Below are 12,729 nucleotides of genomic sequence, written 5' to 3'. Positions count from 1 at the left end.
AGGCTCCACACAATATATATAAAATCTCAAAAACAATCAACAGAGATAGAAAAATAATCAACATAAGGTACACCTTCATTAATCCAAATTTAGATAATCCAATTAAGACTTCTTCTTAAGCTTGCTTAATTAATTATTTGCATAGAAAAAATTCATAATGAAATCAAATTCCAAGAAATATCAAACCGTCAAACTCACGAAAATCACATAACTATACAAGTAATAATTACATCGAATTGTCATATAAAAACATATTCAATAATTGTGATTTGAGGCATGGCAATTAGATGATTAAATATATACCAAGAATTATCTAATTTACTACACAATATGCCCAAGACTTTAACTCAAAAAAATTTGCACATATAAGCATGAGTACGTACTCGTCACCTCGCGTACACGACTTTTCACATTTCACAAATGGCACATAAGACTCGATGCCTAAGGGGTAATTCCCCCACTCGAGGTTAAGCAAGACACTTACCTTTTTGAAGTTGGACCGATATTCCAAAATAGCCTTCTTTCTTGAATTGACCTCCGGACAGCTCAAATCTATCCAAATTAATTGTATCACTTTATTAAAATTCATCAAAAATAATTTCGGATAATAAAACATCGACTTGAAAATTTATTCTAAAAAGTCAACAAAAGTCAACGCGGGGCTCGCCTCTCGGAACCCGACATAATTTTCACGAAATCTGAACACCCATTCCGATACGAGTTCAACCATACCAATTTTATCAAATTCCGATAACAACTCGACCTCCAAATCCTAAATTTTTGTTTTTGGAAGATTTTGCAAATATCTTGATTTTTCTTCCATAAATTCATGGATTCATGGTGTAAATGAGTATATAATCATGAAATATAATCAATATAGGATAAGGAACACTTACCCCAATATTTTCCCGTGAAAATCGTCCAAGAACCGTGCTTTAAAAATCCAAAACAAAATAAAGGAAATGATAATTTTTGGTCCTTAAGTTTCTGCCCATCCGTCACTAAAAGTCCATTTTTCGTCACTAAAAGTCCACACCAGAATTTGCTTGCACCAGCCTTCATTCAATCGATCATAACTTTATGTACAAATATTTAAATGATGAATGGTTTAACTTTATGGAAACTAGAATCAAAAGACTATAACTTTCATGTTTTAATAAGTTTTTGATTCCTTATGAATTGCGAGATATAAGTTTCCAAAATCGGCTCTACGCATCAGAAATTTCTGGCGAAACTGCTCTACCAGCCTTCATTCAATCCATATTAGCTTTTTGTAAAAATGTCCAAATAAAGAATGGTTTACCTTTCTGGAAACTAGAATCAAAGGGCTACAACTTTGATGTTTTAAATATTTTCAGATTCCTTATAGATTACGAGATATAAGCTTCCAACATTGGCTCCACGCACCAGATATTTCTGGCGAACAGCTCTGCAACAGAAATTTTCAGCAACCCTCTTTGTCCGAAAGCCATTCCGTTTACCTTCTGAAATCCACCCGAAACCCTCGGGACCTTAACCAATTATACCAACATGTCCCAAAATATAATATGAACTTAGTCGAAGTTTCAAACCACATCAAACAACATCAAAACGATGAATCGCACTTCAAATCAAAATCTATGAACTTTGTATATTCCACATTTGCGAATATGAAGATGATGTGTGCAACTGTGACTTTGCTTCATTCTATTGTCTTTTAGGCTCTTTCATTCTTTTTCATAATTTCTTCTTCCTACAAGATTTGTTAGAAAATATGCAAGGATAAGATATCATTATTCATAGTATTTTATTTTAAAACTTATTTTTACATATGAAATTACATGAATAATTTATATCCATCAGTAGGGGTGGATATGGGTAGGGATGAGGAATATGGCGGAGAAGGTTGAAAAAGAGTTTTGAAAAATATTTTCCCTTCTTTTGATAGGGAAAATATTTTTTTCTAATTGAAGAAAAATAAATTAATGAGAAAAATATTTTTTTAAAACATTTAAGCCAACTAAGCATAAGAAAATTGAAAAATATTTTTGCTTCATAACAAATGCACCCTAAATTCAAAGATCAAATATTTAGACCAAACTCGAAAGACTTGACGTGGTTCTTTAGAATGTTGTTTTACTAGTAAAATTGTATTAACTAACTTGCATTGGAAAGTTGAAAGTAAAGATAATTTAGAGAAGTAGTAACTTAACGTGATTTTGCATTTGACATCTATATTTATGAATCCATACATGTAAATCTTTGCTATAGTTGACATTTAATCAAGGGAAAGAAGTGTATAAACTGAAATTTCCTGGGCTAAATGTACCAATTCTTATTCTAGAGGGGTACACTATACTTTTCACTATTTTTACTATTTACATTTCACATCACAGTAGTCTACGTAATTACTATAGAAAATATTAAATTGGGAAAAGGTCCATATTTGTCCCTCTACTATTGTATATTGTTTATATTTGTCCCCCGTTATACTTTTCGTCCATTTCCACCCTTACCGTTAATAAACTCTTCAAATTTGCCCCTAATCCTAACGGACATGCCATGTGTCAGTTGATCCCTTCCAATTTTTGTCCATGTCAGATGGCAAATCAGATGACAACATGTCATTCACCATAGAATGTGTCAAGTTCATGGGGTCATTCACTCACCCCTAATTTTAATACCAATTTCCAACTTAAAATCCACCAATTTTTAATCCATACCAGACCCATTCCCCTCCAAATCTGTTTATTTTTCATTTTTAGTTCTATTTTTATTCCATTTTCTTTCTCTTTTACTTTACATCTCTTTCTTCCTCATCAAAATATCATGTCACCTCCTTCAGCCCAATTTCACCCAGAACTAGAAAATCGAGCAAACAATCTAGCCAAAATAAAATAACATGATAATAACTGAATTTTCAGATTTTGAATTAAATTCATGTGTTCGTTACTGCTGGATCAGATTCAAGTAAGAGATTTGAAAGCCCATTATCGAAAATTTAAAGCCTCATGTTGGGTTGGAATTTTCTGCATATGAGGTTGAATTAAACTTTGAGAATTGATTTGGTAACTGTTATAGGATTGAAATTTTTAAAACTCAGTTGAAAATTAACTTTAAACGCGGTTCATCGGCTTCACCATTGTTGAACTTGAAGTGTTTCAAATTTGATTTTTTTTTTTGGAAGTTGTGTTCTAATATTGAATGGTGGTAGACTTGAAAATTATTTGTATCAATCATGTGAGAATCATTTCTTGAATGAAGGGAAAAAAGTAAAGTTTAAAAAGGAATAAAAAAGAAAAAATGATTAAAAAATAAATGAAAAATTCTGGGGGAGATGAAGGGTGTTGGTGGTGATGAGGACGACGCGTGTGGGGGGAGGGGGTGAGCACTAAGGCAGATTAATGAGATCCCGTTGAGCCCTAATTTTAAAGTTTCCTCCCTAGGGCCATCTGACTTTGCAACTTTTTATTTTTTTTTAATATAATTTAGCATTGTACATAGACAAAAATTGGAGGGGTCAACTGCCACAGTGTAGGGCTGCTAAGGTTAGGATAAATTTAAAGAGTTTATTAACGGCAGGGGCGAAAATAGACGAAAAGTAAACAGAAGACAAATATAAACGGGTACAAATTTGAAACTTTTTCCAATTGTAGCCTGACCCAGCAACAAAACAAAAACCTCATTCAGTTCCACCCCACCGCCCCTACCTGGGGAAAAGAGAAATTCCGTGGGGGCGGTGGGCTCCATTTTGATAAAAGCTGTATATGTGTCAATTAACCACACTCAGATCTGTTCCTTGTTCTGCTTTACTACACCTTTTTTAGTCTTTACGGTTTCGTAATACAAAATTCAAAATATTCCTTACGTTTAATGCGGATTTGAATATTAGTATAGTATTTTTTATTTTAAATATTAAAATTTATATATTTAAAATTGATAACGGCAAATGACCAAATATACTCCTATATTTTTGAAAATGGTCTAAGAATACCCCTCGTTATACTATTAAGTTATTTATACCCCTACCGTCATACTTTGGGTTCAAATATACCTCTCATTTAAACGGAGCGACACGTGTCATCGTCCTGTTAGTCAATTCTAAATATTTCCTAATTAATTAAAAAGACTCATTATCCATATCCGAAAAATAATTTTTGTTTGTAAAAACTGAAAAAAGCTAAAAAAACATTTTTACTAGAAACTGAAAAAAACGAAAATATTTTTTTTCTTTCTAGTTTTTACAAAAAACTGCTTTAAACAAACTGAAAAATATTTTTTAAAATAATATTTTTGTAAAAACTGGAAAAAAAAACTGATTTTTTTCTAAAGCATTTAAAAACTGAAAAAAACTGAAAAATAAATAAATTATTTTTTCAGTTTTTACAAAAAACACTGCTTTTTAGTTTTTTTTTTTTTCAGTTTTTACAAAAATATTATTTTAGAAAATATTTGTCAGCTTTTTTTAAAGCAGTTTTTTTGTAAAAACTGGAAAAAAAAATATTTTCATTTTTTTTTAGTTTTTAGTAAAATAACTTTTATTTTTTACAAAAAAATTGCCTTAGAAAATTAATTTTTCAGTTTTTAAAAAAATATTGTTTTAGAAAATATTTTCCAGTTTTTTCTAAAGCAGTTTTTTTGTAAAAATTGAAAAAAAAAATATATTTTCGTTTTTTTCAGTTTTTAATAAAAATATTTTCAGTTTTTTCCAGTTTTTACAAAAAATTAAATTTCTTTTTTCGGGTATGATTAATGAGTCTTTTTAATTAATTAGAAGATATTTAAAATTGACTAACAGGACGTTGACACGTGTCTCTCCGTTTAAATGAGGTGTATATTTGAACCCAAAATATGACTGTAAGGGTATAAATAACTCAGTAATATAAGGATGTGTATTGTTAGACCATTTTTGAAAATATAGAGATATATTTGACCGTTTGACGAAGTGATAATGAAACTATACTATGGATTCTACCGGTTTGTATAGACTATAGTACCTAAAATAGATAAATGAACGAGTTGCAAACTTGCAATAAATTAGCTCCTTCTAAAAGTAATTGTAGTATGATGAGTCCGTCGAATGACGAACATAATCAAACTTCGAGAAAATGGGACTTTATGATCATTTATAATTTATAATATTAATATTAAGAAAGTATCCTTTTATCATCGTATTGAGATAAAGTGCACTAGATTGGTAGTATAGTATATTTAGATATGACTTTTTAGCTCTATTTATACAATATTATTTGAGGAATCAAATAATTTTTTTATCGTATCTTATTTATTTAATTTATGAAATAATTTAATGATAAAAATAAATTTATAGTAGTACTTATATCTAATTTTAATTATGTAAATTTTACTTTAAGCATAAAATCAACATATTCTCCTACTCCCAAGTCCTAACCTCTCAACTCTTTTAAAATGAAGAGAAGTAGTTTTTAAAATTAAAATAATTTGAAGACTGTTACTAGTAAAAAACTTACTCCCTTTAGACCACTTTAATTAATTTTTGGATATATTTCTTGTGGTCCATAATATTTGATTTTTAGATATTAAGAAGTAATTAATATTTTTTTTATAAAGTTGTCGCCTCAGAACAAAAGCCTACAAGTATTTGTTATATTTTTAAGAAATAAAATAATATTAATATGATTAATTTTAATTAATATTAAAAGATGAATTTTAATATGTGTTCAAATAACTATAAAAAAATACACTTGTGAGTACTATTTAGCCCTCCCATAATAAAATACTTCCTCGTACAAGAGAGGGAGTAGATTATTCCTTTCTTATTTTTCTTTTTGACGTACTGTTAAAGCTACTCATTTTGAGCTCTTCACATTAACAGAAAGCTCACCAAGGGAGATTAACAATGGGGAAATTTGCAGCAACAATGATGAGTTTTCTGCTTTTGTTCTTGTGTGCTGGTGTTACTGAAGCAGTGTACATGAAGTACAAGGACCCAAAACAGCCATTGAATGTTAGAATAAGGGACTTGATGAACAGAATGAGTCTTGAAGAGAAAATTGGTCAGATGACCCAGATTGAAAGACATGTTGCTGCACCTGAGATCATGAAGAAATACTTCATTGGTAAGCTTTTTAACAAAAATCTTGAGGTTTTACATTACCATTATGGTGACATCATTTTACTAAAATTTTAAAAATATATGTTTGGAGATTTTTTTATGTATAAATGTGTTTGTATGTGTGTCAGAGGCGAATCCAAGATTATAGTTCAATCTTTAAGTTTCTTAGCACTTAACTCATTAGTACTTATAAGTTATAAGTTCAATATTTAATATTTATTGAAATTTTGGTGCTTTTTCGCGCATATATCTATGTTCCGTGTTGGGTTTAGTTGAACCCACTAAACATGCCCATCAGCCTCTGTGTGTGTGTGTAGACAGGCATCAATTGCTACAAAAGAGTAGTAAAATAGAGGGTGAAGTGGTACTTCTCTGCATTCACAGGCTTAAAATTATGGATTGGCCTTCGTCGAGAGAGGGCTCGTAGCACCCTCTTCTCACTCTTCCCCACGCCTATTTGTTCACCCGAGATGCATAACTCTTTTTTTTTTTTTTAATGAATAGATAGAGCCATGATACATTCCGAAATATTGTAAAGGTGGTTGAATGAAAGGCTACCTTTTTCTGGTTTTGATGAAGTGTGAATAATTTGTATTGTGGCAGGGAGTGTACTGAGTGGTGGAGGAAGTGCACCAGCGCCTAAGGCTACTGCTGCAGACTGGGTGAAGATGGTTAATGAGATTCAGAAGGGTTCCCTTTCAACACGCCTTGGTATTCCCATGATCTATGGAATTGATGCAGTCCATGGGCACAACAATGTCTACAAAGCCACAATTTTTCCACACAATGTTGGCCTTGGAGTCACAAGGTAAAGGAAATGGTAGTAACAATTATTTGCAACTTATTGAGCGGCATTCTGCTTGTAAATGTTTATAATGAATGTGAAATTAGAAGTAATGCACATGGTTAGTGTTTGTGATATATAGTCCATGCTTCAACTTTTGGACCCAATAGGCTTGAAAAATTGATCTTATATGCCGGGGGATTCTTCAAGCCACATTGCGTGAACGTGGGAGGAGGGGTTGAGAGATGGCTGACATGTTAATTTAGGAAATTTCCTAGAATATCTCTCAGCAGGAGTCATTTCGAGAGGTTGAGTAATTGACCCTAATAATGACTAGATTACTCTTGTGGAGAAGTTGAATTTACATCTTGTGTTGGAAATTTGTGTATTTGAACCTTTGATCAATTTTTCTTACACAAACTGGGGTGATGCTGAGACTTCCTGCCCTATTTCTTTTTACCGATTGGTGTGAGAGGGAAGCGTGTCTTCAAAATTCTGGCTAAAAACTTATTGTGCCTTAAATGTTGTTTGCACAAAATTTGGTAAGATCATAGTCAAATAAGGGAAATTTGAAGATATATTTTGTTGACCTGTTCCTTACATGTAGAAGAGAGTTGATTAATTAGTTGGTTATTTTACAATTGGCTCTTGAAGTTCTTTCATCTCATTTACTGATACTTGAAATTATATCAACTTCGCAATAGAGACCCGCAGCTTGTGAAGCGGATTGGGGCTGCGACTGCCCTTGAAGTCAGAGCCACAGGAATCCCTTATACTTTTGCACCATGCATCGCAGTGAGTACCATAACATCATATGTAATCCATATATTGTCTTTATTTGATTGCTTCCATTATAAATATGAGTTTGTCTTTGCTTGATATTATAGGTATGTAGAGATCCAAGATGGGGTCGGTGCTACGAAAGCTACAGTGAAGACCATAAAATTGTTCGAGCAATGACTGAGATCATTCCTGGTTTACAAGGAGATATTCCAGCTAACTCCCGTAAAGGTGTTCCTTTTGTCGCAGGAAAGTAAGAACTTCTTGTCTTTCACATCCTTGTCCTTTTTGACTCTGTTTGGTGAACTCATTGGCATGTCCAGCTAAGACTAAAATTAAATATTCTTGTCTAAAGGAAATTGGTAGGGCCAATTGAAGAAAACTGTAACTTCATTTGACTGCAAAGAATTGTGATTTAACTTCCATCTAGCTGTAACCTTCATTTCATTACACATCCTCAACCATATTTAGCCGTTACGTCTATTTGGTATACGCTCTCCAATGACATGATTGTGTATCTTAATGTGCTCAAGGACTAAAGTAGCAGCCTGTGCTAAGCACTTTGTGGGCGACGGTGGCACTGTCAAGGGCATTGATGAGAATAACACTGTTATCAATGTGAATGGGCTAATTAATATCCACATGCCTGCCTACATTGATTCCATTGTGAAGGGAGTTTCGACAATAATGGTATCTTACTCAAGCTGGAATGGCATGAAGATGCATGCTAACCGTGGTCTAATCACTGGCTTTCTCAAGGGAAAGCTCAAGTTTAGGGTAAAAGAGCTGGCTCTCTTCTAAGAGTTCAATTGATTGGAACATAGTGGGGAAATTGCTGATCATCATATTTTCTGCTGGCCTTTATTTCAGGGATTTGTCATTTCAGATTGGGAGGCTATAGACAAGATCACTGATCCACCCCGTGCGAATTACTCTTACTCTATTCAGGCTGGAGTTCTTGCTGGAATTGATATGGTCAGTCTAAAAGATTAATAACAAAATTGCCTGTTATAGAATATGTAATTACTCATTGTTTTCCCTCTAAATTGTTCTTGTCAAACTGACACAATTAGATCATCATTAGTCAACTCAAGTTGTAATCACTTTTTACTTTCCTAATGTATTTAGTAATTGATTGTCTCAGATTATGGGTCAGGAGAACTTGACTGAATTCCTTGATGATCTTGCTTTCCAAGTAAGGAACAATATCATTCCCATGAGCAGGATTGACGATGCAGTTAAGAGGATATTAAGGGTTAAATTTGTCATGGGTCTCTTTGAGAACCCACTGGCTGATCTCAGCTTAGCGAACCAATTAGGAAGCCAGGTAATTTCCCCATTCACAAAAATTATCATGACAAGCTTCCCCCAAGGGGGTGCGAGACAACTTCCGTCAAAATCATAAGTTTTCTTTCTGGTGTAATGCGAATTCTCTTCACCTGGTTCTTTCTTGATTTTGTTCCTTTTCTTTCAACTTAAATTCTTTCTGTAGGAACACAGAGAATTAGCAAGAGAAGCAGTGAGGAAATCACTTGTACTTTTGAAGAATGGAAAAGTTACTAGCCAGCCACTACTTCCCCTTCCCAAAAAAGTGGCAAAGATACTTGTTGCTGGCAGTCACGCTGACAATTTGGGTTACCAGTGCGGAGGCTGGACTATAGGGTGGCAGGGAATTGGAGGCAATGATCTTACCACAGGTATCTTTCTGATTCCCCACAGTTCTTTCTCTTGACTCTGCCCATTGTATATGAGCCGATGTGAATCAAAATCTTGTCCAACATAGCACTTTGGTTAGCAGTTATTTTGAACTATTGAGATTCCTGCTTTGCAACCTCTAGAGGTGTTCGTTACAGATTTCTATTTGTTGTCGCTCTGACATTATTATTCAGTACAAATAAAATTCAACGTCTTCTGTGCGCTTTGAGCAGTGCACATCAAAATTCAACTGATTTTGACACCTTAACACTCTGCTAGACACATACACGTGGCTTCATCCAACTTGATGAAAGAACAACTATGACTTAATGACTGTTTGATTAGAGCAGAGATTCAAAAAGAACCTTAGCACCAGTTATTTTAGATGAATTAGTTAAAGAATGTTTGAAAATATTGGTTAAGAATGGGTGAGACTGTGGTACTTTCTCTAAAGGTGACATCAAGGGGTCGTTTAGTTTGATGGCAAGAGATAATCATGGTATAAAGGAGTTGTAATAGTTATAATGTTTGGTTTACTTCTCTATTCATGTAAAGTTATTCCTTGTATAAAGACTAAAGTTATACACCAATTTTGGTATAGCTTTATACCACTATCAACGGGGAATAACTAATCCTTGTGTAACTTATACATGGATAACGCATCAAAAGGACAAAAGTGTCCTTTTCTTTTTTCTTGAAGCCTATGAAAGTCATGTAATACTAATATCTGCATTATTAATCCCAGTACTATAATCCATGTATAATTTGTTTTCGAACCAAAGGACCCCCAAGAGTATAATTACATGGTCTCATCTTTTATTTTATTCTTAGACTTGTCAAACTTTTTCCTTGGGGTATAATGTAAATTGGGATGGAGTAAACTGGGAAGGTGAATTAAAAAGGTTTTGATAACTTCAGTCTTGGCGGGACTTGAATACTGCCTGGCCCCTTCTACAAACTTTAGACCAAATATTTTTGGCTTCAAGAAGAGTTGCTGCTTATGCACTGTTTGAAGAATGATCTAAACCCTTCCCCTCTCATGTTTATAAAGTTGCATGTAAGGAATAATGCATCATTTGGTTTTTATTTTTGAGATTATGCTTGGTGATTACTGAACAAGCTCTCACATATTTGGACAAATACAGGAACTACAATCTTATCTGCTGTGAAAAACACAGTCCATCCATCTACGCAAGTCGTCTACCGGGACAATCCAGATGCAAACTTTGTAAAGGCCAATCACTTCTCGTATGCCATTGTTGTCGTGGGCGAGACGCCCTACGCGGAGATGTTTGGAGATAGTGCAAAACTTACTATAGCTGAACCTGGTCCGAGTACTATCAATAACATCTGCGGGTTCGTGAAATGTGTGGTAGTTGTCATGTCCGGGCGTCCAGTTGTGATTGAGCCGTATCTTGCAAATATAGAGGCCCTCGTGGCTGCATGGCTTCCGGGAAGTGAAGGCCAAGGGGTTGCTGATGTCTTGTTTGGTGACTATGGATTCACAGGCAAACTTGCACGCACTTGGTTCAAGTCAGTTGACCAGCTTCCCATGAATGTTGGTGATCCACATTATGATCCTCTGTTTCCCTTTGGATTTGGTCTCACAACTGAGCCTGTGAAGAACTAATCTCCTTCTCTGGTCTTTTACTTGGGGTTCAATTGTAACTTAAGAGTTTTTTTTTAATCAACAAGATATATATATTAACTAGCTACTTGGCTGTTTGTTTCAACAGAAGCATTTGGAGAGGTATCAACCTCCACAAAAAAAGTGTAGTCTATCGCTACATTATAAATATTACAACCCCTTGTTTTTTTTTCAAAAATAGTTTCTAGGATGTTTGCCCATATTGCTTCATTGGCAAACATAGGAGGAACTACCAAAAAGTTTGTTGTTGTTTCATTCATCTTGCTTGCTTCCTTGGCGGTTATCCGCCACCTTATTGGCTTCTCTGTAGTTGTGATTTACTTGAGGATGCCCCAGTGTTGTTAGGAGTTACCTGCATTCACATACAATAGTCTCATAAATTAGATTGCCTTTATTGATATTCTGTATTACCTCAATTGAGTCTATGTTAACCTTCAATGGCATGAAGTTGTTTGAGACTGCCATTCTTAGTCCCTGCATTAGAGCTGTCAGTTCAGAGTGTAGAGTGTTGGTGTAATTTATTTTCCCCAAGAATCCCATCACCCAATCCCAATTGCCGTTTCGGATTACTCCTAATCCACCTATAAATTCATTTTGAAGGGTTGCCCCGTCTGTGTTGAGTTTATAGTGGCCTCTCTTGGGAGGATGCCACTTGATATGTAAGACATTGGTAGGGATGTTAGTGCATTCACCAACCACATGAATGAATTTAACAGCTCTAACTATGGCATTCTTACAGGAAACTGGCTCTCTTTTCCCATTGACACAATTGTTGTTTCTAATGAGCCAAATCTCCCATAAGCAGAATGGGATCAACTCACCCCATTTTAGGAGAGAGCTGGAGTTTTTGTTGTGGATTGTTTTTGTGGTGCATCCCGAGTTGTTTTGCTTATTCAGGATGGTGGTGATTGTCGCGCCCCGTTTTTTTTCTTCTTCGCAAAAAGCGGGATTCGACGTTGTGAAAACTCCTTTTTAGAATGGGAGATAGAGTGCTAAAGGAGAAGAGTCGCCACCTAACAATTTTTCAAGGTGCGTTAGGGCACCTATTATGCAAATAACTCTGTTTGACTAGTTAACGCCACCAAAGATCGGGTAAGGGCTTAAGTTACCTCAAAGAGAAGAAGTTAGGCACTCCTCGAGGTCCACAACTGTAGGTCCCGGCCGAACTTAAGATTATGTGGATTATGATTAAGCTAGGTGATCAAATAAACAAAGGGAGTTCAGAAGTTACAGAACTTTATTACAACATGATTAATACAGATCTTAGTGCGAACATTGGGATACAACTATTTAGAACTAATAACAACATATAAAGAGGAGGGGGGGGGGGGGGGGTCCTAAGTTTTTTAGCCTAAAGGATCACCTCGTGCAACATAAATAATATTTCGTAACTCCCTCAAGATGGGGTGTTACTCATATTATTCAGCGGACACAGACTATCATCTCCTGCTACCCAATTACTATGTTAAAGTTGTTACCTAAAGCACACTAATTCAATTATAAGTCGTACCTGATGCGTGCACTACCCGTCCCATACCTATGGTCCAGGAGGTATTGGACCTCTATTTTGGGTGGTTCTAGACCTCACTTAGGCTGCTCAGAAATGTTAAAACTAAGCGACATACAAAAATACATTGGACTTCAAATATGGCAATTTAAGGCTCAAGTTTGCCTCCACACTTAAACAACAAATGCACGCGAAACAGGTTTTTCATGTTAGGCAATTCAGAATTAAGGAACTTAACTCCC

The 12,729-nt window shown here is 34.7% G+C and overlaps 1 protein-coding gene across 2 annotated transcripts in view; it reads left to right on the top strand.

Moving 5' to 3' along the window:
• The first annotated feature begins 5,756 nt into the window (after positions 1–5,756).
• The window catches only part of LOC104085852 (uncharacterized), a 58,387-nt gene continuing 51,414 nt past the window's right edge, over positions 5,757–12,729 (top strand). The window contains exons 1-9 of one of the 2 annotated variants that reach the window (XM_070177608.1): positions 5,757–6,077; positions 6,677–6,881; positions 7,562–7,652; positions 7,745–7,890; positions 8,171–8,414; positions 8,508–8,612; positions 8,782–8,964; positions 9,130–9,334; positions 10,478–11,007. In XM_070177608.1, the coding sequence (XP_070033709.1) occupies positions 5,858–6,077; positions 6,677–6,881; positions 7,562–7,652; positions 7,745–7,890; positions 8,171–8,414; positions 8,508–8,612; positions 8,782–8,964; positions 9,130–9,334; positions 10,478–10,962 (1,884 nt within the window). In that variant the 5' untranslated portion in view covers positions 5,757–5,857 and the 3' untranslated portion in view covers positions 10,963–11,007. Of the gene's footprint in view, positions 6,078–6,676; positions 6,882–7,561; positions 7,653–7,744; positions 7,891–8,170; positions 8,415–8,507; positions 8,613–8,781; positions 8,965–9,129; positions 9,335–10,477; positions 11,159–12,729 lie in introns of those variants that run through there. The other variant, XM_009589968.4, reaches the window with a different exon arrangement.

Source organism: Nicotiana tomentosiformis, chromosome 6 (assembly GCF_000390325.3).
Source record: "Nicotiana tomentosiformis chromosome 6, ASM39032v3, whole genome shotgun sequence".
In the NCBI taxonomy this organism is placed as follows: Eukaryota; Viridiplantae; Streptophyta; class Magnoliopsida; order Solanales; family Solanaceae; genus Nicotiana; species Nicotiana tomentosiformis.
The sequence above is the reverse complement of the archived record's forward strand: the minus strand, read 5'-3'. Positions and strand labels throughout refer to the sequence as shown.